The 23,107-nt window shown below is 38.9% G+C and overlaps 1 protein-coding gene across 2 annotated transcripts in view; it reads right to left on the reverse strand.

Moving 5' to 3' along the window:
• AMMECR1 (AMMECR nuclear protein 1) overlaps positions 1-23,107 on the reverse strand; it is a 99,655-nt gene that overhangs the window by 39,836 nt on the left and 36,712 nt on the right. For both annotated transcript variants that reach the window (XM_048318800.1, XM_048318801.1), the window contains exon 3: positions 248-358. In XM_048318800.1, the coding sequence (XP_048174757.1) occupies positions 248-358 (111 nt within the window). The remainder of the gene's footprint in view (positions 1-247; positions 359-23,107) is intronic.

Here is a 23,107-nt window from a genome sequence, read left to right on the forward strand (position 1 = left end):
GAGAGTAGTTTCCAGACCAATAAAAAGAGAATAGGCTCAACTTATGGTTTTTAACTGAAAACATGGCCTCGTGACACCAGTAGTCAAATATCCAGGCAATACACTTAGCATCAAAAGGAGACACAGGTTTTCACTGACCCATACAGTGACACAGCCAAAAAACCCAAAACAAACCAAAGCACACCTCTCATCTCCTCAACGGACTACTTAAATATGTGAGTCAAGGCTACAGAAAACAAATTCTTACCTAGTAAGTGTGTACTCCCTGAGTCCTGAATGCAGGTTCATGGCGGAAAAAGTACCTATGCATCCACGCAATCGTTTATCTCGACCGATCTTCCACGTTACAAACAGTGGGCTGTGTTAGGGAGGAAAAGAGAGACATGATCACAGAAGCAATTTTGACAGTGTGAAATCTCAGTAACAGTGCCCTTCCATTTCAGGCAACAGGGAGCCAAATCTCTAAAATAACTGTATCTGAACAGGCCAAAGCAGTTAGAAATGTCCTTCGCAATTCTTTTGACTGTTCTAGAAACATTGTTCATCTGATATAATAGAAAATAAAATTACTGGAATAGTTTAGGGGCAGAATGAAACTGCTTGGTAACAGATCCAATATGCTCAGTGTACCTTACTGTTAACCCATTAACCTTCTTCTGTGAATGGGAAAAACTTTACCTTAGAGATCTGTACATAAGGAACCCTTTCTGGAAGGCAAAAATACCTGTCACACCAGCCATCCCTCCTTCTGAACATGAATATTTTGGTCCTTAACACTGCTGGCCAGAAACAGGAATCCATGGAAGACAACGAAATTTAGGAATGCTCTCTAAACTTAAAGAACTACCAGAGGAAAGGATATTTTCTCCATGAAGTTAGCATTTAAAAATATCAAAAGCAACCAGAAGTGGAGCAAAATCTCTAATATGATCACATGAGCATGACAGTTACAAAGAAATACTAATAACCAAACAATCCATACGCTAAATTAAAAAGAAAGAGGCAAACCATACATCTCTTGGGGACCAAACCTTTCCTTGCAGTTCTAGAGCATTGCATCAATCAATACACGAGCAACAGAAAACCACACTAAATTGAATTTCTCAAGGGAGTGCATGTAGCTCCTGGATACCAACCCTAACAAAGATTTCTAATACTGAGATGAACAGGGATGGTTTGAGAAGAAAAGCATGTAAAATCTACTCTTTTTCTAGAAAGGTGATGAACTAAAGTGTATTACATAGAGAAGAGTGCATTTAATTACACAAGCAGATCAGTCATTGCACAGCTGCACAGTGTAACAGAGATGGGTTTAACTGTACAGGGGTACATACATAGGAATGGGTGCAGTTTGGGACTCTCAAGGAACAGCCCATATTCCTTTTCTCCTTCCACACCATTAGTTTTGCCTGGAGTGGCACAAGATACTCGTCCTGTGATAGCAGTGAAGGATATGCCTCAGTCTGCAGCACTAACACAGCAGCATTCAGTCCTCTCCTAACTTGCTAAAACCTGTTATCACCTGCTGGTACAGCCACTTCCTCCTTACTTGATTGATCGGGACAAGTTCCCTTCTTTCAATGATGATGAATAAAAGAGGAAGCTGAAGTCATAGTTTTCTTTTGAATTTCCTTTTCTTTTTTACTGCCACCCCCTCTCCCCTTTTCAAAGTTGTTTAATAAATACTGAAAAGCATAAAGCCAGAAGGGCCCATTACCAAACACTTAATAAAACATGGGCTATTGCACTATTTTCCATTCAGATCAACAAGTGGCATTTTACTACATTTGCAAGAAAGGTATCCCAGTCATCCTTAATGGTACCAACAAAACTATTAGATCACAATGGCTGAAACCACTCTCTCCACTTAAACAGAAATAAGCATGAGTAAGACTTAAAATGGACTTTAGCACTATTCTCTTGACCTTGGATTCTCTTGGATTATGAGATTTATTACCTGTAATACACTTAGGTGAGGGCCGTAATTCAGGGAAACATATACACATTTACGTTCCTGTCAAAACTGAATTCCTTCTAAAATGCATCATTACTGCTACTTTAAAAGGACAAGAGAAGACCAGAGAACTTCACTGAATGTCAAATAGTACTGAAACATTTGCATACAGTTTGAAGGTCCTTATCAATGAGTACCAAGAGAAAATGTCAAAGTTATATACATATATTTTTGTGCTAGTGGTAAGTAGGAGTATAAACATACTGCTCACACTGAGTTTGGTAAATGAACCACCACTGGTAGACATTATTACCATACAACACAAAGTCTGACTAAAGATGTTTTTCCAACCTTTCAACTTCTGTACTTCTCCCCAGGTGCCACTAAAGGTATGAGGATGTCTACACAGGAAATCTAAGCCTACTGAACAGAATTACTCAATTTCCATCACAGGTGTCTTCAAAGCGTAATATGGACCACAGGTTCAGAACAGTCAGTGACCCAAGAGGATTCTAACTCTTAAGATTCAACAAATATGGCTGAAAGAGACCTTCAGGGCTCCTGCAATTATAAGGAATAATTATATAATTCTGTTCATAAATGATCCACATTCTACTGTTAGAAATAGAAATAAAGGAGACAAAAACCCCCAAAATGAAAAATTTGAAGGTTGCCTCAAAACCCTGCTGAAGTTCAGAACCTCTGGAAACATTGTGATTTCCTGCCAAAATGTTTTCCCAGCCAGCTTGCACCTAGCTATTCTTGTGCCAGCATTGTCCTTTAGTTTAAATAGTTCTTTCCTTTCCTGGTTATTATTCCCCCAAGTATTTATAGAAATAACTCTCATGCCTCTCCAGACTTCACTTTGCTGAGTTGAGTGGGTTGTGCTCATTCAGTTTCCTCTCAAAGGGGACCTTTCCATTCTGACCATCACATCTCTTCTCTACACTTTTTTCCAGTTTAAATTTGCCTTCTTGAACATCCATGTTTGGAACCGCAGACAGAATTACAGAGGAGGGTCTTGCACCTGAATTGATGCTTCCATCTCTGAACTAGCTGCTCAACACGGACTGCTACATTTTAGTACTAACTCTTACAGCCCAATATGAAGTCCAAGTCTTCAGAAAGCATTTCTACTCTTACACTAAACAAAGACCATAGCAAACATGCTCATAGAAGCTAGACAAGCTATGGAGAGAAAAGAATATTTTTCTTACTAGGGATGTTATTTTGCTTTTTATTGGCATCCTTGTTTTCAGATGCCAGCCTATGTTCCTCAAGCCTGCAATTATTTTCTTGTGTTTTAAAGCCAATAACCCACAAATAGACTTGCTATCTGATATAACTGCAAATCTAAAGTACCAACTCCACAGATATTGATGTCAAAAGCAGCTAAGTAAATTGGTTCATTTTCAACTTGAAAAAAACCCAGCTTTTTCATCTGTTACCTGTTTTTCTTAAAATAAAAACAAGGGGTTTTTTGAGCAACACATTGTTAGACCTAAAAGTCTTCAGTAAAAAGCAGGAAAGATGGCAGATGCTTGGAGTCGTTGTTATCCAATGATGTACAGCAAGGATATGCATGGCATACTGGAGATCGGTCTTCTTTCTGCCTAAGGAAGTTTGAAGCCACATATCCCACAAGAACCAAAGAGTATGGTGGGTGGAGTGCTCTCACCTTTTTGTCTGGTTCCCTCTTGATGCAGTCAGAAAGCTGCAGATGTGATTGTTGTTTGTTAGTTTTAAAAAAAACATTCACAAAACCAGACACTGCACGTCCCTGGGAGGTGCCCTAATAATCAGCTTCAAGCAGTTCTCTTACTCAGTTTAGGATGAAGCATAAAAGCAGAACAGCTCCAAGCTCGTGAGTGAGCGGGCTTGAACCAACAGACTCGGAAACTTATTTGTTCAGCTTCTCTTTGTGGTGCCAGGAACCTCTAACATATGCTGCTGACAGTGTTAGCAGGAGTGCTGCAGAGCACCCCCAAGTATCAGTAACTGAAAGATGGTGGAAGATGTTTCAAACCATACAGGAACAGAAGAAGAGACCAAATCCACACCCTCTGAAGCCCTGTACACGTGACAATCATTCTTCTTTCATGAAAGTCTACATTTTGATTTCTTTTGTTTGAGAGCCAGACACTGAAAAAGTATTTCTATCCAAAACTACTTACAGGTGCCACAGCAAATTCACAAGCAACCTGAAGACTATAAACTCGCCATCTAAACATTGCTTAACTTACTATTTATTGAAAAGTCTTGCCCAGCTCTAATCTAAACAGCAGGAACTGTTTCAGTTATTTGCTATAGAGGTTGTCAGGCACTACCCCATGAAATCCAGCTGATCATGTATATTGTTTTTCCTTTCAGTTGCAAACAGTAAGAGTTTAAACTGATATTGTTTCCTTATATATAACTGCACTCATCAAAGGGGCATACCTACACAATCTGTCTCCTTGTCAGATTCTGAAATACATGCATGTATCCAACACCCTGAACACCGACTTTAAAAGCAAGCCAGAAAATGTGTGGCTGAAGCCCAGTTGCTTGGGTCACCCGATCAGTGCTGCCCATGTCACACTCCAGCTACTATTACACCCTTTTCATTAATGAAAAAACTAGGACAGTGCTGTACTTGAGCATTAATCTGTTACAACTCCTCGAAAACTGGAACAATTCACATGCAGGCCACAATTTATAAACCTGTCTAAACATTGAAAGCAAGTATCAGAATAGTCTCTGATACATCACACTTAAAAAGCGTGCTTAGGGCATTGGTAATTTTTCACAACCAAAATCGCCTAAATCAATAACTGACCTGTTGCTATATGTTACTGAAAATATTTAGACTGAAAGCAGAAGTCTGCAAGCTATTTTAGCAATCAGTCAGCTATCACAGTTAAGAGTCATCATGCCAATAACTTACACTGACATCATGCAGAATGCACTGTTAAAAATACCTTCTTTCAATATAAAGCAGCACTGGATACAAGCTGCCTCTTATTTACCAAAAAAGTGAAGGGATTCTTTAAGTTCGGGTGTGGGAGAGAAAGCAAGAACTATGAATAAATTGGTCTTGTCCTGATACCACCAGTATGAAAAGTTGCTCTTCCTTGTTATGGATATGGAGAAAAATAAAGGGGGGGAAGGTGAGAAGAACAGTGGAAAGAAAGGGTAACAGATGAAGAATACTTCTCTACTTTTATTAAAGATGAGTGAGAAATGTTTTTGTTTCATTTGAAGACTTTCAAGTAATGAAAAACTTAGAGGACTTTGAAAAGGATTAAACTTGATGAACTGGAAGGTAAAATGATATTTAGACAGACACTTTAATTATAGTTATTTAACCACTACCTTTTATAACCAGAGAAGATAAGAAAGCCTCTACAGCCCTCATGTTATTTGACACCCAGAGCTGCAGGATCTGACACTTTGAAAAGCTGCACGCTCACCCCTTTGAAAGACCAGAGTGCTCCCCCTTTGGCTCTGAGGATCTCCGAGCTCTCACATGCCCAGGAAGCACTCAGAACACACAAAGTGGCACTTCCAGCATTTTCCTCTTTATTTCACACAGGTGAATGAGCTATTGCTCCCCAGTTCAAGAAATTTTAAGATTTATATTTTTTAACATAAAATTACCCTGTCTTATTTGTGATCATGCTGCACCTTCTAATAACACTAAATGTTCATATAACACTGTTTCCAACTAGAAGCATCTGGAAGAAAAGGAATTCAAGTTCGTCACTGAACAGTCTGCTGCGACTCCTCCCAGGTGCAGTGCCAGCCCTGTCCAGAAGCACAGAGAGCAGCCTCCCTTCTACAACTGATGCACTCAACTCCCGCACTCTCCAGGCTGGGGTATTTCCAGCTGTCACAATTCCATGGGCTGAGTCTCATTACTCGATATAAGAGAATACAGCTCAGGAGTGAAGGAAGTAGCATACCCCCCTCAACAGCCTTATGAAGGGCACCTGCACAGACCTCTGAGGCACAGGACGAGGGCAGGTATGCTGGAAGTACCTGGCTTGTGATGAAAGGGGAAACGCAGTGGATGAAATTACGGAGCTGGTCAACGACCACAAAAAAAGTCTGGTGTCTTTCTCAAACAGTCATCATGCAAACACACAATGTGGGTCAAGGACATTTTAGGTCACCAGATATATTCCAGATAAAGTCTGGTAAGACACAAGAAAGTCAAGACAGGAGTTCATGAGCTTCCAAAGGAGAATAAGGGAGAACAGCAATAGCCCTCCATCCACATTTACAAAGACAGAATTTGGTAAATGTAGACAATTAATACATAAAGCTTTCTGGAAGCCAAGAGAAGCAACAAAAGGAAGAAGTCAGTAGCTTCTCACAGGAGCTCCAAGCTCCTTCCTCAAAGGAAAATGGCACAAGTGCATGAAGACTGACAATCACAGCAATACAGCCACTTGGAAAAACTGGAGAAGACAGAAAAACAGCAAAGCACAAGAAGAGGCACAACAGAGACGATCGATTTGCAACATATGAATATAAACGAGTATAAAGGAATAACCCCCACTCTTCTCATAAAATCATTTATGAGAAGAAAAAGAAAGACAAGGAAATTGTTTGCCAGCTACTTAACTCAGAGACTTCGGGGAACATCTGGCAACAGAAGATGCTAAGAAACCCACATTGTAAGATGTTCAATTAAAGAAAGTCCTAACAGTAAGAATCATTAAGTGTTGGGATTGACTGCCTTGGAGGATTTACAGCTGCCATCACCAGTGTATCCTCAAAGGCCTCCAAAAACAGGCCACTGTCAGGAATGCAGTAAATATATTTGATTCCATCCTTTAACAAGAGAAAAGAGAAAAATGGCCTCCTGATATTCACTGCAGGCTCCTTTTCTGATTTTGTATGATGCAAGATAAGGTAACAAAGGGACAATTCACACATGAAACTGTATAACACTGTGGGAGAGAACTGTCATTACAAACCCCCATGGTCAAAACACAAAAAAATCTGAAAAACCCACATTCATATTATACTTCTGTATGTTTCCTTCTAACGTAGTAGTATTACGGAATTGAGGAGAGAAAGAAAGATATAAGATATGTAATATTAACCACATTTTAAGGATCAGAAAACATTATTTATTGCTTCAAGGAACAGAAAACTGAGTGGCTTCCTTGAGGTTCAAGGTGCTCTTCAACATTTTCTGAATACAGAATAGAAACCAGTTTCTTCATCTCAAGCTCACAGCAAATTCTAAAGCAAAAATTTAGAGAAGCCCATACATAATATTTTTCCTGTTCTGAAAGCCAATATAAAGAGTCTTTCGGGCTAGTTGCAAACAAAAAGTTGGTTTTTTCACTACAGTGCCACTTAACACATATTTTAACATTAGCTGTTAATAGCACAATTTACTTGACTAGTTTTACACAATCAAAAAAGGAATTAGCTACCAAGTAAAGTCTGAAATCTGTTCCCCAGCCTGTGTCCAGTCACATATACATAAGAAACCTCAACTTTCTAGGACAGTGATACCATCGAGCAAAATCCATAAAGACTGGAGCATGTCAAGCATACATTTCCCCAAACAGAAGGAAATTTATTCTATAACTTTCTTCTTCCACGTGGGAAACATGCTGAGCTTCTTAAAAACAGTCAGTACTGCACTACTCCTTCAACACATTTAGTCAATGAAGAAGGTTCATTACTACCAACGTATGGTGATCCAAAGACAATCACAACCTACTGGCTTCAGAAGCCAGAAGAAAGAGCTGCAATTTTTGAATTTAAAATACTATACAATTACTGAAAATGTTACTAATTACTTCTGAGGGTACAGCATATTCTTTCAGTGATTCTCAGGACTAAATGAGCAACTCTTCCAACTACTGTATTTCAGAAATCAACATTAGAGATTGATTTCTCTAGGCATATAAACCACTCAGTATATTCAGTGATTTTCCCAAAATGATCATGTGCCCTGAGCTGCTAGGTGTGAATTTGTGAGCAAGTTCTGCTTATCTAAGCAGCTAATCTTAAGGAAGGTCAGAAAGCAGCTACTATTTTAAGAATATCTAGTTTAAACAAGAGCATAATCAGGGTTAAAAATGACCTGGCAGGTCGTTTTCTAAAGTGAACCTACAACACCTTAATTAAGGTTGTGTTCAAAATTTATTTTAAAAAATGACATGAATTCACAAACAGCCAGACTATGTGTCTGCTCCTTCAGCTGCAGCATCAGAACTGCTATTCTTGTACACTCTATTGCACGAGCTCAGGCAATATGGGCAGCACTCCGGGAAAGAGAAGGTACAAGTAACAGTTTGTAAGGGGACGACAAGAAATTTTCGGTATGTTCAGACTGGATGCTTAGTCAGACATGACCAACAAAACATCAAAACAAATGACAAAAGTCACTATTTTGCACCTTCTCCCTTTAATTCTCACAAGAAAATCCCTCAAGTTCATGAAACAAATTGAGTTTCTATGACATATGTTCCTAAGTTTGCTGTTCACTTTGCTAAAATAAATATTTACATGTAACAAAACCCAGAATGCCTCAGAAATCACAGACGTTTACTATGCATAGCTTATTAAGCATTGCTAAAAAAAGTTTGAATGTCTACAGTTCCTCAGACTGCACTTTCAAGAAACAACTTTCAAAATCATAACATTCTCCATAGCGATATTTCTCAGGGCAGTACAGGTGACAAGTCAGAGCACTTAAGCCTGCAGCCCTACAGGTCACAACGCACCTGGAAATTCCCCAGGATGGCACCTTCCTTACAGGTGAACTAATTACTCACTTCATTGCTCAGTTACTGATGAATCTTTAGGCCTATATATCTTGTTTTAAGGTGAAACACTTGAACTGTCCTCTGAAATGGAATGTTTCTTCCCCAAATTCCCAACATTATAACTTCAACTGGGTATAAATTGAGTTTGTACAATGGACTGATGTGTCACACAGCTGAGTATGCTCACACTAACCAAGAGGACATACCAGTTCATCATCTCAGACTGCTTCAAATTACAGCACTTAATGTTCCAACCGCAGCTCTTGTCTACCACAGACTCCAAGACCATCAAGCTGTTTTATACCTCAGACAGCAGGTATCAGTTTTATACATCTGGATAGGTACTAAATCATTAACTGAAGTCATCTAGAATTAACTATCTTTAGAGCATCAAAGCCTACGGCTGTACTTTAGTCACTAAACCATTTGTATCTCCTAGATAGTAAGTTAAATTAAGTATCCAACAGAGATCCTCTGCAGTTAGGCCAGACGGGGTATAGACATGGCTGTGTTATTTAATTGAGAAGGATTTTTTTAAATTAAAAAAAATAAATAAATCAAGCCTTAAAAATATTTCTAACCCATACAGCTGTGAAGAAAGCTTTCCAAGTATGACCCAAGCATTAGCCAATGCAGTATCACAAGGTTATTCCAGCACCTTGGCTGTTGATCTTAGCAACAGTAAGGCTAGTACAGTCTTTATGTTTACTATTTCTTGTCAGAATCATCCATGCAACAGGGAAACCATTAGTCACTTCAAATTGAAAATACTCTTTGCAATGATGAAGAACAGTGGCACGAAGCCGGCACCCACACAAAACAGGGAGGGGAGGACATGATTAGGGTGTAGATAGGAGGAATCAAAAAGCAAGGAAGAATAAAATGGAAAATTCACTGCTCCTCAAAAGACTATAGAAGTGAAGGAACTGTGAGGAAAGAGAAGAGTTTTTCACCTTCCTCCGAAGGTCGAGTAGAACATGTCTCTAAGTTTTAAATAATAAAAGCTAACAATGTAGAATAGAACTATCACAATGGGACAAGGGGTTACAGCCTCTTTACAACACAGCATTTGTGATGCCAAGGCTCCTCACCAGGGTATTATCGCAGTACTTTCTGTGATCATGCACACCATGATCCCTTGCTCTTTCATATTTACCTCTGACTAGGCCGTTTAGCCTTCTATCTTGTAAACTTCAGCTAATCCTATCCAAGTCCTGACCAGCAGGGTAAACACACAAACCTGCTCCTCAAAACCAACCAACCATCTCTATTTCAACACCAAAAAATTAAAAGACAATTAATTCATCAGCTTTGCTTTTTAAAAAGGCTTATTGTTCCATACATACTCTTTTCATTAAAGATGCCCACAAGTCTCTCAGCACAGGTCTGGAGCAATGCAGCTTGAAGACAGACATCCCTTGACTAGTTCCAGGCGAGCATGTTTATCTGAGCAGTGTACTGCCATATGTGTGAGCGCAGATAGGATGGCTCTGCACTCGGCCTAGATGATTCTGGCTCTCATTAAGCACTAGATCAGGAATTGCTGAAGTGTACACTGTTCTGTAACAAAGCCATAAACATGTAACACTCCTCTGATGAGCATTATCACCCTCACACAATCTGAGATGTGACAAGGTATTACAGAATAAGCATGCACTCCTGCCTCCATCACACTCTGAACTTTCAAAATTCAATCTTCTGCTCATTGCACCCATTTCTGTATTTCGTGTGTTTTTAGGCTTTCTTTCCCTTCTCCCACTCCTTCCAGCTCCTCTTCCATTTCTGTCCTCCCTCCATCTTTTTCATACTTAAATCTCCCTTTGTAACCAGTTTTTAAAAAGGAGGGCGAGAAATGTAATACTCAAGTTATTGCATTCCACTTGACCATTACAAATCAGGGAGAAAGTCCTCAACCCTCACTAAGTAAGTCTCTATTTGTTTCATAGATTCTGGAGCCTTCATTTTGATTAAAACTTTTGGAGCATTCAGCATGTTCCCAAAAAAACTCAACAAAAAGTTATGAGAAAGTGTGTTTTGAATTTTGAAATGCAGACTTTAAGGTTCTTTGGAACTTCTCTTATCAAAGTAATACTTAATCTTTCAAGACAGTTCACATGCTTATTAAACACATCCAGGGAAAGGACTGTAACTCCAGATAAAATTCTGCTCTAATGTCAAAAGCACCCAAGAACAAGTGTCACCATATTCTAGGTTATTATGGCACCATAATTTGCAATATTTAATAAAATTATGTAACAATATATATACATTATAGAACTCTTCACATTTATGCTCTGACCTACTTAAGCAATTCTTTTTCCCCAATTGCACAATTATGAACCAGAGCAGAAAAATCAGACTTTATGAAGTTAATACATCAATTCAGTGTCATTATGAATTATTAACATTATTACTTCAGAATCTGCAGTCACCGGATTATGATTTTCTATGGGACATATTTAAACATTCTGAAGAAATATACTTTTGTTTCCTTGGTACCTTTACTATTAGTCATCCATTATACTTCTTTTAATCAAATCAAACTAACTTCAGATTATACATTGAAACTACTGATTTGTTAACAAAAACTATTCACAAAGCAAAGCTGGTATTTCCTCCCTGGCTATTTCTACCTTTCTCATTCCCCAGAAAACATCACACTATTTTATGTTCCCTTGGGTAGCTGTTGACAGAAGCACCAGGAAAATACTGCATCTGAGCCAATAAATAATTTGCATCAAGAAACTCTGGCTACATTTGAAGTGTTTCAAGGTAGAAAGGTTCCAGCCAAAGTCACCTCCCCGCCCAAGTTTCAAAGAAAGTGAGCAACTTCAAACCACACACAGCTCTCATATCTCAACATGAACTCAAAGCACATGTACACATTAACAAACTAAACAAGTCTTCAAATTAACAAGGACTGGAACTACTTATCCTCCCAAAGCAACACTGCAGAGAGTCCTCTCCAGAAGGAGCAAGTAGAGATAGTCAGGTCAAAAAAAAACATTTTAAAAGGGGCAAAATAGTCAGCCTAGCAACATAACTGGACACTTTGCAAGTCAAAGTTGAAGCAATTTCAGGACCACCAAAGATCTCAAATATCTCTAGGTACAGACTCGAATTGAGACAAAATATTTCCATTGAAAGTATTCTCTTTTCAACTGTAATTTTTTTGCAATTAATGCTTTGAAAGGATTCAGCAGAAACCTTTCCTAAAATTCCATGAATGTATCCAAACCCACATGTTTTAAGAACACCACATGCAACACGTTTTAGAAAGCTGCGTAAAATCCCCAGAGCTTCTACCCCATAAAAGACCAGAAGACAGTGCTAAAGAAATCAGGTAAGAATAGCTCCAGCTCCTGTAATTTTATTTCCTTGGAAGTCACTAGCAGGAATGCAGCAAACATTAGTTTTGAGGCACTGGTATAACGTTTCCCCTTTTATCACTAGCAGAATGACTCAGGCATAAAATTAGTTTCGAAATTTGATAGAGAAAAAGCATTCTCCAAGCACTAGAAGTCTGGAAGCTATGTGCCACAGCATTATTTCCATTCTTTTAAGAGAGAAAACAATTCCATGCTCACAAGTAGTTGCTGCATATTTATTACAAACCAGGAGCCAGAGAACACTGTTTTGCATAGATTTCAGACAGCACCTTAACAAACTACTCCTACCTTTACAGTCTACACAAACTACCTTAAAAGAGAGTCAGTTCTCATTTCCAGTGAAGATACTGAATTTTTCACTCTGAATAGACTTGTCAGTTTTGCCCAAATTGCCAGTGACCACTGGATTTTCATAAACTGGTTTTTTTGTTCTAGTGAAACATTACCTGAAGCATTTACACAAGCCATCAGTGAACAGCAGGAGTTGCAGTTAATAAAAGGTCACACAAAATTTTATTAGAGCTATAACTGGGATTCTCCTGCTATAGACAAATCATAACTTAGGTTTTAATGAATTTCAGCTAACTGTGAGACATGCTGTTCTTCCAAAATATTAGATCAGCGAGTAGAAGCAGGCAATGCAATGTATGCAATTTGTTCTGGAAAATAACTTTCTTAATTAAGTTCAGACACTTCATACATACAAGACACTAGACACAGTCAAAAAGGCAGCATTTTAAAGATCCAAATGGATTTCTCTTAGTTGCCAAATGCACAATGCATGCTGAGACAGAAGCACCTAAGGGCACAACATAAACAGATGAACAAACAATTTATGCCAATAACTTAGAATTTGCCAATCCTGTGAGAAATTAACACACAGGAGTTTTCTGCTTAAGTGGAACATGGTTCAAAGGATTGAGAAATATTTAAAGAAACCTAAGGAAAAAATTGAAACTACACAGGATGCTTTATAGCAATAATATGTTACAAAACTTATATGCCAAGGTATCAGCTGACAGGAGAGACTGCAGTTCAGCCAAACATTCAAAATTATTCCTTTAAAATCATTGCTCCTTTTCATTTTAAATTACCTGTTTTAAAGGTCCACTAGATAACAGTAGCTTGCAAGAGACTTGAAACACTAGGAACCATACAACAAGAAGACACATTAGCATTTACTTTCAGATTTTTAGAATTTATTTTAAAAACGTTTAACTTTGAAAATTTAGTAAACATTAAATTATTTTGGAAGTGGTTTCAAGAAGCTCATGAGAATGCGAGAGGAGCCAAAAAACAAGCCTCAGAAGAAGCTGAATTTGCCATCTAATTCAGACTTCACTAACTCAACAGCTGGAATAAATTAATTACTATTAAATCAATGCATTCTAGATTGTACTATTTGTATAGAACTTAACCATGTAATTTAACCAATGAGATGACAGTTTAAAGATAGTCTAAATACAGTGCTGGAATTAGAGCCAAAGGGAATTTATATTTTTGATAAAGACATAATAAAAGACAGCACTTTTAGGATGGACAAAGATGATTCAAAATCACAGAGCTCTCACTGGTTTGAAGGTAATGTCTATGGAGACTGGATGTTTTTAAGGACGACAGACATCTCTCTGTCAGCATAGCTATAGAACACAGGATATCATGCCTTCAGATGAACTAGATGATCTGTCAGTGTCTTCCCACCCCTTAAATCACTACTGACTGCATCGAGGGTTGAGTAACAGTGAAGTCCAGAGCTGTTGCTTAAATAAATACAGACTCGCCCTACCCTCCCATCCCCAGATAGCCTCCTTTCTTGTTCTGCAATGAACATGTGTGATAGAGGAACTGATCTGGTTAAAAATATCTCTCTCCTTTTTGCCAGTTTAACCTAGACCAAGTTTGTTTCTCTGCTCCGTTTCACACTGCAGGGGCATACACAGGGATTTCAGCTCAAAAAGAAGAGAGGTAAAAGGGGCAGTGAAAAAGGGCAAGGATGATGACTGCTTACATCTGCATCTCACAAGAAGAAACACATGCATTACAGCTTAAACAATAGGGAATAGCAGTAAGATTATTAAAGAGAGGTAATTACTTTCATGAGGGCAGACTACTGCTGGAAAAAGCAGAGGAGCTTTCAGACACGTTGCTTTAGCAGATTATGCAAAGCACAAGGCAGAACAAAACTGGTCATGAGGTAAACATAACCATGCTAACCTTGAACAAGAACACACTCAGCACTTAGGCAACAGAGAAGTGTGTTAGCAACAGACCAGATGACTGGTCACTGATCCCTTTGGAAGAGGAATACACTGCAGTTAGTGACACAGTGATGCAGTAACATGCAGAGCCAGTACTGAGGCCACAATTTTCAGAAGGCAGCAGACATGGCTTAGTTACTTTCACACAATAAAGGTAACAGGGCATCATTTTCTAAGCAAGTATACTGGTTACTACATGCTATCACCAGCCATACAATTAGACAACCCATAAACACACAAACATCAGCTCTAGCAGAGGAAATTACTGGAGGATACAGAAACATGTTTACAGGATTTCTCTGTTGTTACCGTCTTCCAGTAGCATCTTCCACTGGCCATCCCTGGGAGATAACTTAGCAGATCCTCACTGGGGACATCAGTTCTTCCACTCTCTCTTACCAAACAAGTTCACACAAGTGCAGAGATGCTGTCTGCAATTTTGCTTCCCAAAAACGCATTTTTTCCTATTCGAAGACTGACAATTTTAGGGTTATGCCTTCATTATGAGGGAACAAATCTAAAAAGCTTAAAAAAGCCCATTACCTGATATGAACCTCTCTGCAGTTTTGTAACAGATGTCACTGAATGTAACAGTAATGTCACTGAAAAAGGCTCTTGTGTTGCCTACTTGTTTTCTCTTCCATGCATCATCATGCCTTTTGCCATCTCTAGCATTCATGTGAACCTAGGATGTGTCAGAGCTAATCTCTGGAACAATCAACCCTCTGCTTCCTGTTGAGGTAGGAATCCTCCTTGGAGTAGATAGACTTAGGACTAGAAAGAAGCAGGTGTGGTTATCAGATGACTTTACTCGACACACAGCTTGCTGTATTTGTGACATCTGACAATCAGCTGGCCCAGTACACGGCAGATGGAAAGGCAGCAACTCCACAGGGCTTCTACACTGAACGTTGACTACTTGGTGATCCAGCAAAAAAAAAACCCAGAACAAAAAAACCCCAAAACCCCCCAGTCAAACAAGACAGTAATCCACCGAATCCATACTAGTAACAAGCAGTGTAGAATCACAGGATAGATTCTCTGGAAAGGAAACTCAGGTTGATGGACAGAAGAATTACACTCAGGATTTCCATGGTTTTACTTTCTCAAGTGCCGCCAGATCCACATGTGAGGCTGAGAAAGGAAATCAGTGATACAGACAGCAAGGATTTAGGCACGATGGGAACAGGAAGAACTTGTTAGGCACGCGCATTAGTCATGCCAGAGTCACCCAGACTGGCATGCTAATATGAGTTTTGGAACTTAAAAACACTTCTACACTACTGCTAGAAATTTCATAGGTAACACATGGGAAGCCCAAATACTTGGCCTCACCTGACACCCTCAAAGTAACAAGGATCTCCAAGATCTGGCAGAAGGAGGACAAACCAAAACAGGATAATACTGAGAGCCTACCAGCTTACTCAGCAATTCCAATGGGAAAGACAACAGGCAGGTGGGGAATGGCACTGTCTGTGAAGGTTATATAAACATTTAATGGCAAAGTGTTACAGGAGAAGAGAAGCCCAATGAACTTCTTATGGTAGAAGTCACACAATGAAGCAATAAAGATGCATGATCAACTACACTACCAGTTCAGGAAGATTACAGAGTTTCAATTTTAAGAAAGGTAATAACAACGGGCATCGGAAATCTCCTGAAGTAAATGAACCCTGTGACTCATCAGAATGGCATGTCGAGGTTTTTTTTCCCTCCAAATAACAACTTCTACCTTGAAAATTAGTGCTAGGACCTATATGAAAGGTCCAATTTTTTGGCTTAGTTTTGAGTGGTACACAGGACCTAGTTAAAGGATAGGAAAGCTGCTCTGTAACTGTGCCTGCAATGCAATTATATTTCAACATCGCAGTTGAATACAGTGAGACAAAAAACCATTGGCACATGGATAATTAATGTTAAGGGAACAGTGTAAAAAAAAAAAAGTAACTAGTAATCCTCTCAAACTTGTTTCCCCTAAAAAACAACACAATCAAGCAAACAAACCCCAGAACAAACAACCCTAAAAAGAGGGGAAAAAAAATTACAAAAAGTAGCAGACAAAAGCAGACAAAGTTCTGTATTAGGAGACCAGGTAAAAACTTCTCAAAGTTGGAAGCAAAACAAAAACAGTCAAAGGAATACATCAGTCCCTGCAATAAAAGCCTACATACTGCATGGTTAAATGGGGAAGTTAGGAAGCAAATCTGAGAGGTCAGCTTTTGAAAACAGAAAGCTTGCCTAACGAGAACAGAAGAGATTAGAAAATACATGGTAGGTCAAAAGTAAACAGGAAATGGAACTTTAAATGTTTGGGTAGCACCTTGCAGTTATTTAACTACATCAAAAGCAGGAAACTAACTAGAAAAACCAGTGGGATCTCTTGCAAATAAAAATGAGAAAGGGACAGAGAGCTGACAAGACCAGTGTAGAGGAGCTCAGTGGAACACTGTTACCAGTGGAGCAACTGGGGAGACATCCACACCTATCTTTACAGTATATAGGTCAGAGGGATGAGGTCAATTTTAATTAAGTACAGGGGAAGCATTTGGCTGAACAGACAAGTCAGACATAGTTCACTGGGGCCAGCACAGGCCTTCACAGGACAGTTCTGAACCTGACACTGAGGAACTGCTGGGCAACAGGTTGCCATTGTAACTCCAGAGCACCCTCAAGACTCTAAAGGGACTGACACTACAGAAAAGCAAATGCAATTTCCATCCCTGCAAAGTAGCAGCAGATCAGATCACTGAGCACAGACAACCAGTCTGCTGGAAAGAGTACACATAGCTTCTCTGAGAGAAAATCCTACTAAGACCACAACACTTCCCCCCCATGATGATGCCAACTTATCTGTCCCTCTGAATGTGGGGACTGAACTGTTGGATCCATTGAGTATTTGGGCTGGACTCCAGATAGTCTTGTGGAAGCAATCCATCAGGACTATTTTGAAAAAAACCAAAGAAAAAACCCCCAACTTGTAAATGTAATCTTCAGCTACCCAAAAGGAGCTCAAGACTTTCTGTAACAGCCTGCACATGGTTCTGCTACATATTGCAGGCTCCTTCACCATCATAAAATCACGATGCAGACATTTGCTGTACATTGCAATGTTTGCAACTACGTGCTTAAAAGCACCATGATGTACTCAGATGAACTCAACAAGGGGAAAAAAATCCCATAACCTTGTTTAGCCTTATAGTCCAGCCTGCAAGCTTTGTTCTGGTGACTGGGGAATTAGATGTAGGGCAAACAATTGGCAATGCTGTTAACAGCAGAATCATGAAAGGAAATCTGTTATGTGATTGCTTTTTCTTCCACAGCCTCTGGATGTACTTGCACGCACCAATCTACCTGCTCAAGGTGCCAAAAGCTGGAAAAAGTCATTGAGGTGAGTCCACCAAAAAAACCTCAAAAAACAAACCAAAAAAACCCCCAAAAAACCAACCAACCAACCCCCAAAACAAACAACCAAATAAGAAAAAAACAAACTAAAAAAAACCCAAATCAGGTTGAAACACAAATATTTCCCTGCACTGTCATCTTCAGCACTGCTGGGGACAACAGTAGGCTTACAATCTCAACCAGGAGAGCAGTTACATTCTCAGAGCAGAAGACAAACCCAGGTTAAAACAACTTGAGCTACAGTTCTTGTCAGTCTAAAATTAATACTGGCTTGTTGCAAGGGTCCCATCTCTCCCCATGGGAAGACCCTATCCCTTAAGCCAGCTCTGGCATTTAGCATGCTACAAGACTCAGCAAAAAAAGTCTTAAAACTCAGCAAAAAAATAACCTAACAAAAAAGCTGCAGAGTATCTGCTGCTGACTTATCAAGCAGAAACAGCACAGCCAGCATACACTAATCAATGCAAGTAGTTCAAGGGATGGTGTGGGGCACATGTATGAGGATGTTTTGTTTGCCCTGGACATGGAATCTTATCCAAAGGCTGCATTTAACTCGCATTACTTCCCCAAACCAGCAAACTATAGTCAGAACATTAATTACACCTGCAGTAGTCTTGGTATGTGAGTGAAGTCAGATTCAGAAACTGCACTCCAGTTCTATAATGTCATTCATGTGGCTCGCAGGACACAAATACACTGCATGAGATAGTCAGTTATTCAACACTAACAAGGCTAAAGGAAAACAAAATTCTGAAAGACCTGGAATTAATCTCAAAGACACTAAAATGTTCCCACAACAAAGCTTAAACATTTCTTTCTAAAATTAAATATTCTCTCAAACATCGCATGAGACGCAAACAGTCTCTCATAACTATGTACAGAACACCTTCAGTGAGATACCTTCAAATGTCAAAACAGAATTTCAAAAATCATCCCATCAGACTGAAAACTCTGGAAGATAACCAGAGTGCATTTTAATTTTGATGCATTAAAATCTGTGGGTTCATGTTTTGTTTTTGTTCACTAGATATTTTGTGAAAGCAAAAAGCTAATGACCAATCAACCTTGAAAATGACACATTTCTGAAGCTAACACAAAACTACAACTACACTGCACACCAGCAAAGTATATATATAGCCTTTCAAAAGTAGTACCAGGAGTTCTCTGAAAACACTGTATCCTACAATTATGCTGTAAAAATATGTATGGTATTTAATTTAATATAGTATAAATTTGCTAGTTTTGTTAAAGACAGTTATTTGGTATACTACCAAAAAGCCCCAAACCAACTTACCACCTATGTGCAGATCCCACACAGTCATGGTTCAATCATTCTAGGAATTAGCTAAAATAAAACAGCTGCAGACCAAATCATTGACCTAAAGAGGAATATCATTTTGTTGCTATTAAATCTGTACATTGGCTAATCAATGAAGTTTCTAAAGGTCAAACCACTGAAGATTTATCTTTATTCGAAAAAAACTAAAGACTCAACCAAGCTACTGCCTATTTATTTTTAAAATCAACACAGGTAAACAGATGGCTTTTAAAGGACTATGAAAAAGGCTATACATCCCTTGAAAACAACAGAGTTGCTCCTTTTTGGATTTCTCACTGCAATGCTTCAAGGTGCCAAATCTCCTATTTTCACCTCTTCCAAGGCAGAATAATTTCACTTTTGTGGCATCTTGCTCCCTGACCTGACTTCAGGCTGCAACCTCTATTTACCAGATCTGACAGCCAGAGGTTGGCACCAATTTTTTTTTTTCAGTAACCTGGGAAAGGTGGGTCTACACCATGATCAGCAAGTTTTACTGAAAACTAAAGCATGGGTTTACACAGTTGACTTTGCTCAGATACAGCCACTGGCACAGCATCCACCTCATGAACAGCACTCAGCTCTGTGCCAGACTGCACACGAGGTGGTGGCACGTTCCACCTCATGGTGTGAGGTCAGACTTCCTCTGACCATCATTTCCAGTTTTAGCCCCATAGAGGCTGCCACTCCCTAACAACTGCATCCAAGCCTAACACAGGTAGCAGTGGCCATACTTCAGCTGATGGGGGAAACCTAAACTGAGATGAGGAGGAACAGCAGGATAACCATATAAAAACACCAATAACCATGTTACCAGCTCTAGAAGCAATGATCACCTACTATATCACTTTATAGGTTTGTTGTTTTGGTTTAAAAAAAAAAAATAAAGCCACATAAACAACCCACCAAAATACAGCTTTGCTTTAAAAGTCCTTCACATACCACAATTTCAAAATTATCAACTTGAAGTCTTCTGACATTTCAATGTAAACATGGGAGCCTCAACTTTCCCTGACAGCTCAGGGTGAGCCTGTCTGTTCGCTTCCCTCTTACTCCCTTTCATAGAAACTGTGCTCCTACACTGCTCCATTTCTTTGCTGTCATGAGATCCTGTGCAAATAAAAATCCATTTTATTAGGTGGCTGAAGTCAAGCAGGAAAGTCTCCAGTATCACTACTCCAAAAAAAATTACTGCTTAACATACACTTTGTTTGCCATTTGAATCCTTTCCTTGAATTTTATTTTGGCAACCATTCTTATTAAAAGATACTGTGTTCAGAAAACCAATACCCCATTCCCTGTTTAACATGAACAATTGCTGAGTTATGGTTCAGTTCCAATCCAGTGAAAAATTATTTATACACATAACATTCTCCAAGTTCATTACCTCCAGAGATCTGTTATTGACCAATGTTGCTTCTATTCATCGTTACCTTAAGAAAGTCATAAATCTTAATCAAATCAAAAGCAGGGTGGAAAGAAAGGTAGAAGTTTCTCTGCCAAAGCAAAACAATTTATTAGAGACCAATCCCCACTAAGTAAGTTAGTTATTCTGCGAGACCCAACCAGATCAGAAAGTACCAAATTGGGCATCTCTGAACTCACAGTGAAACAAGTAATCTGCTCAAAAATAAGTTCTTTCCATCCCAAACTGCCTACAGACAGTTCATCTAACAGCCCTTAGAGATAATAAACTTCATCTATCACCGCTATTCTCTAGAAACAATCTTCCTTACACAAGAAAGCATCAGTGCCACAGTTTAAAAGTTATCCCCATATTCAGATACAGAATTCATTGGTGACAGCACTTAACTTCACGTCAGGAGTACCAGTGGATCATTACTAACTACCATGGCTGCACATGAGGACATGAACAATATGGCACTGATTGCCAGAGTCAAATAAAAAAAACAAAAGAGCAGTTTTCAGGCAAGAAATAAACAGACAATAAGATGATACGGAAAAGACAAGCTCTGCCACATATCTTGATAACCTGAGACTTTCAATGGCAAAATTACTGCCTTCATTCTTGAAAACTTCATCACCAGAAGATTTCTTGATCTAGAACATACTACCAAAGCAAAACAACCAAAGACCAGGATTATTGCCTTCTACCAGTCCCCTTCCATTGGGGGACCATGAGAACATAAAACGCCACACTGATGCCTAAAGCCCAAGTCTACTCCAAGGAACTCAGAGGGACCTTTTAAACTATCAAATCTAGTAAGCTTACTACCAAAGGCAATGTGTCATATATATATATCTTATCAAAGTAATCAAGATCTATCTACACTATTTGGATTGCTTGCTTCCACTAATCCTATTAGTGGTTACAATAATGCCATGTTGCTCCAGAAAGCAGAAACCTTACACTCTAAATCTAAAATTTATTCACAGTCTTTTTAATATCTTTTTGTTCTTCTAACAGTACTGCCATCTGGTTTAAAGAGTTACTTTGTCTTTCTCTTCCTATACACACATACATATGCACATACAAAGAGAGACAGATAGACAGAACAGTATGTACACACACATACACACCTCCCCTCAATCAAATTTTGTACCTTTTAGTTATTGTTCTGATCCTCTAAAGCAGCCCAGCTTTTCTCATCTTCCTCTGCAAGCTGATCTCACAGTTCCAAGCACTCTGGCTGCCCTGCTCTGCAAACACAAAAATGTCTTTCTCCCAAGAGCAGCAGAACCATAAACTTTTACAAGTAAGCTCTCAGCCACTCTCTTTTACAACTGTATTTAATATTTTTCTATTCTTACTTATAATTACTCTTTAAAATAGCCACTTGCCCTTTATATATCTACAGCATAATGAAACCTAAGCAATAACTGACAGCCAGCTAGTAACACCAGAAAAACCATTAAGGAGAGAAACTCCTAACTTACAGAATCAGTTTTTATGTACTCCTAAAGTACATCACATTGTTCTAAAAAATACTGATTTTCATTCCATTTCTAACAGTATAGCCCCTGAAGTATTTCAATCATTCCTGCAGAACATTCTCATCTTCCTTCCAACTTCACCTCAATAAAACTTCACTAGAATCTACTCATTGCTAGTGGGGTGGGTGAGGTGTTGGGGAGAATTACTGGTAAAAGACAGCACTTCTGGTTCCAGGTATCCCAAACTACAAGTTCCTGAAGACTAGAAAAATATTTAGGGAAGTATCATTATACGATCACTTCTTGTAGTTCCTTGCCACCCTGCCTTTTCTTTCTGCTCATCTCCATTTTCAACACGCAGTAAATCAAGAGATCTTGTCTCTCCACACAACCATAACTCACTGGCTTTAGCAGGGCATGGAATGGGTAACCATACCCTCTTCACAGTTTCAAAATGTTGATAAAAGAATGATGTTCACACAACTTGAACAGAAACACAAGATACAGTATGATTTTTGGAAGGTCTTGTCTTCAAATTATATTAGCAGACTTAAAACTGCCTGAACTATTCTCAGGGAAAGGATTCACTGAACAGTAGCCAAAAACATGAAGGAGGATACTGTGACTATGAGAACTCCAAATGAAAAAACTATTCTAAAAAAAATCATTGCAAATTCTGTGACTTAATTGAGAAGCAACAATAGCCTTTAAAGGAGTCAAGCTAACATGATTACAACTGTGATTCATTTCAGATATAGTGGATTACAGTTTAGAAAAAAGGAAGAAAAAGGAAAAAAAGAGAAGTGTATTCCTCCAAGTTGCCAATTTAGGCAAAAGTATCCTGAGCCGAGTCTGGAGAGCTTCTTGGCAGGGTAATCCAGCCAAGGGAAAGACCAATTGCAATAATAGCCCATTTCTCTCTATACTAACTTGACAAAGAAAAGCAGGTTGAGGTGCCTTATTTTTTACATTAGGTACACAAGGTAGAGTAACTGAAGATTTCGTCCAGGTTTGTCCACCATAATCACATGGCCAGGAACAAAACACAACCCTTCCAAACCCCACTGCAGTGATTGATCCTTAAGTCCCACTTGCCTCCTGTAATAACCTGCATA

The sequence above is a fragment of the Corvus hawaiiensis genome, chromosome 14 (genome assembly GCF_020740725.1).
Source record: "Corvus hawaiiensis isolate bCorHaw1 chromosome 14, bCorHaw1.pri.cur, whole genome shotgun sequence".
In the NCBI taxonomy this organism is placed as follows: Eukaryota; Metazoa; Chordata; class Aves; order Passeriformes; family Corvidae; genus Corvus; species Corvus hawaiiensis.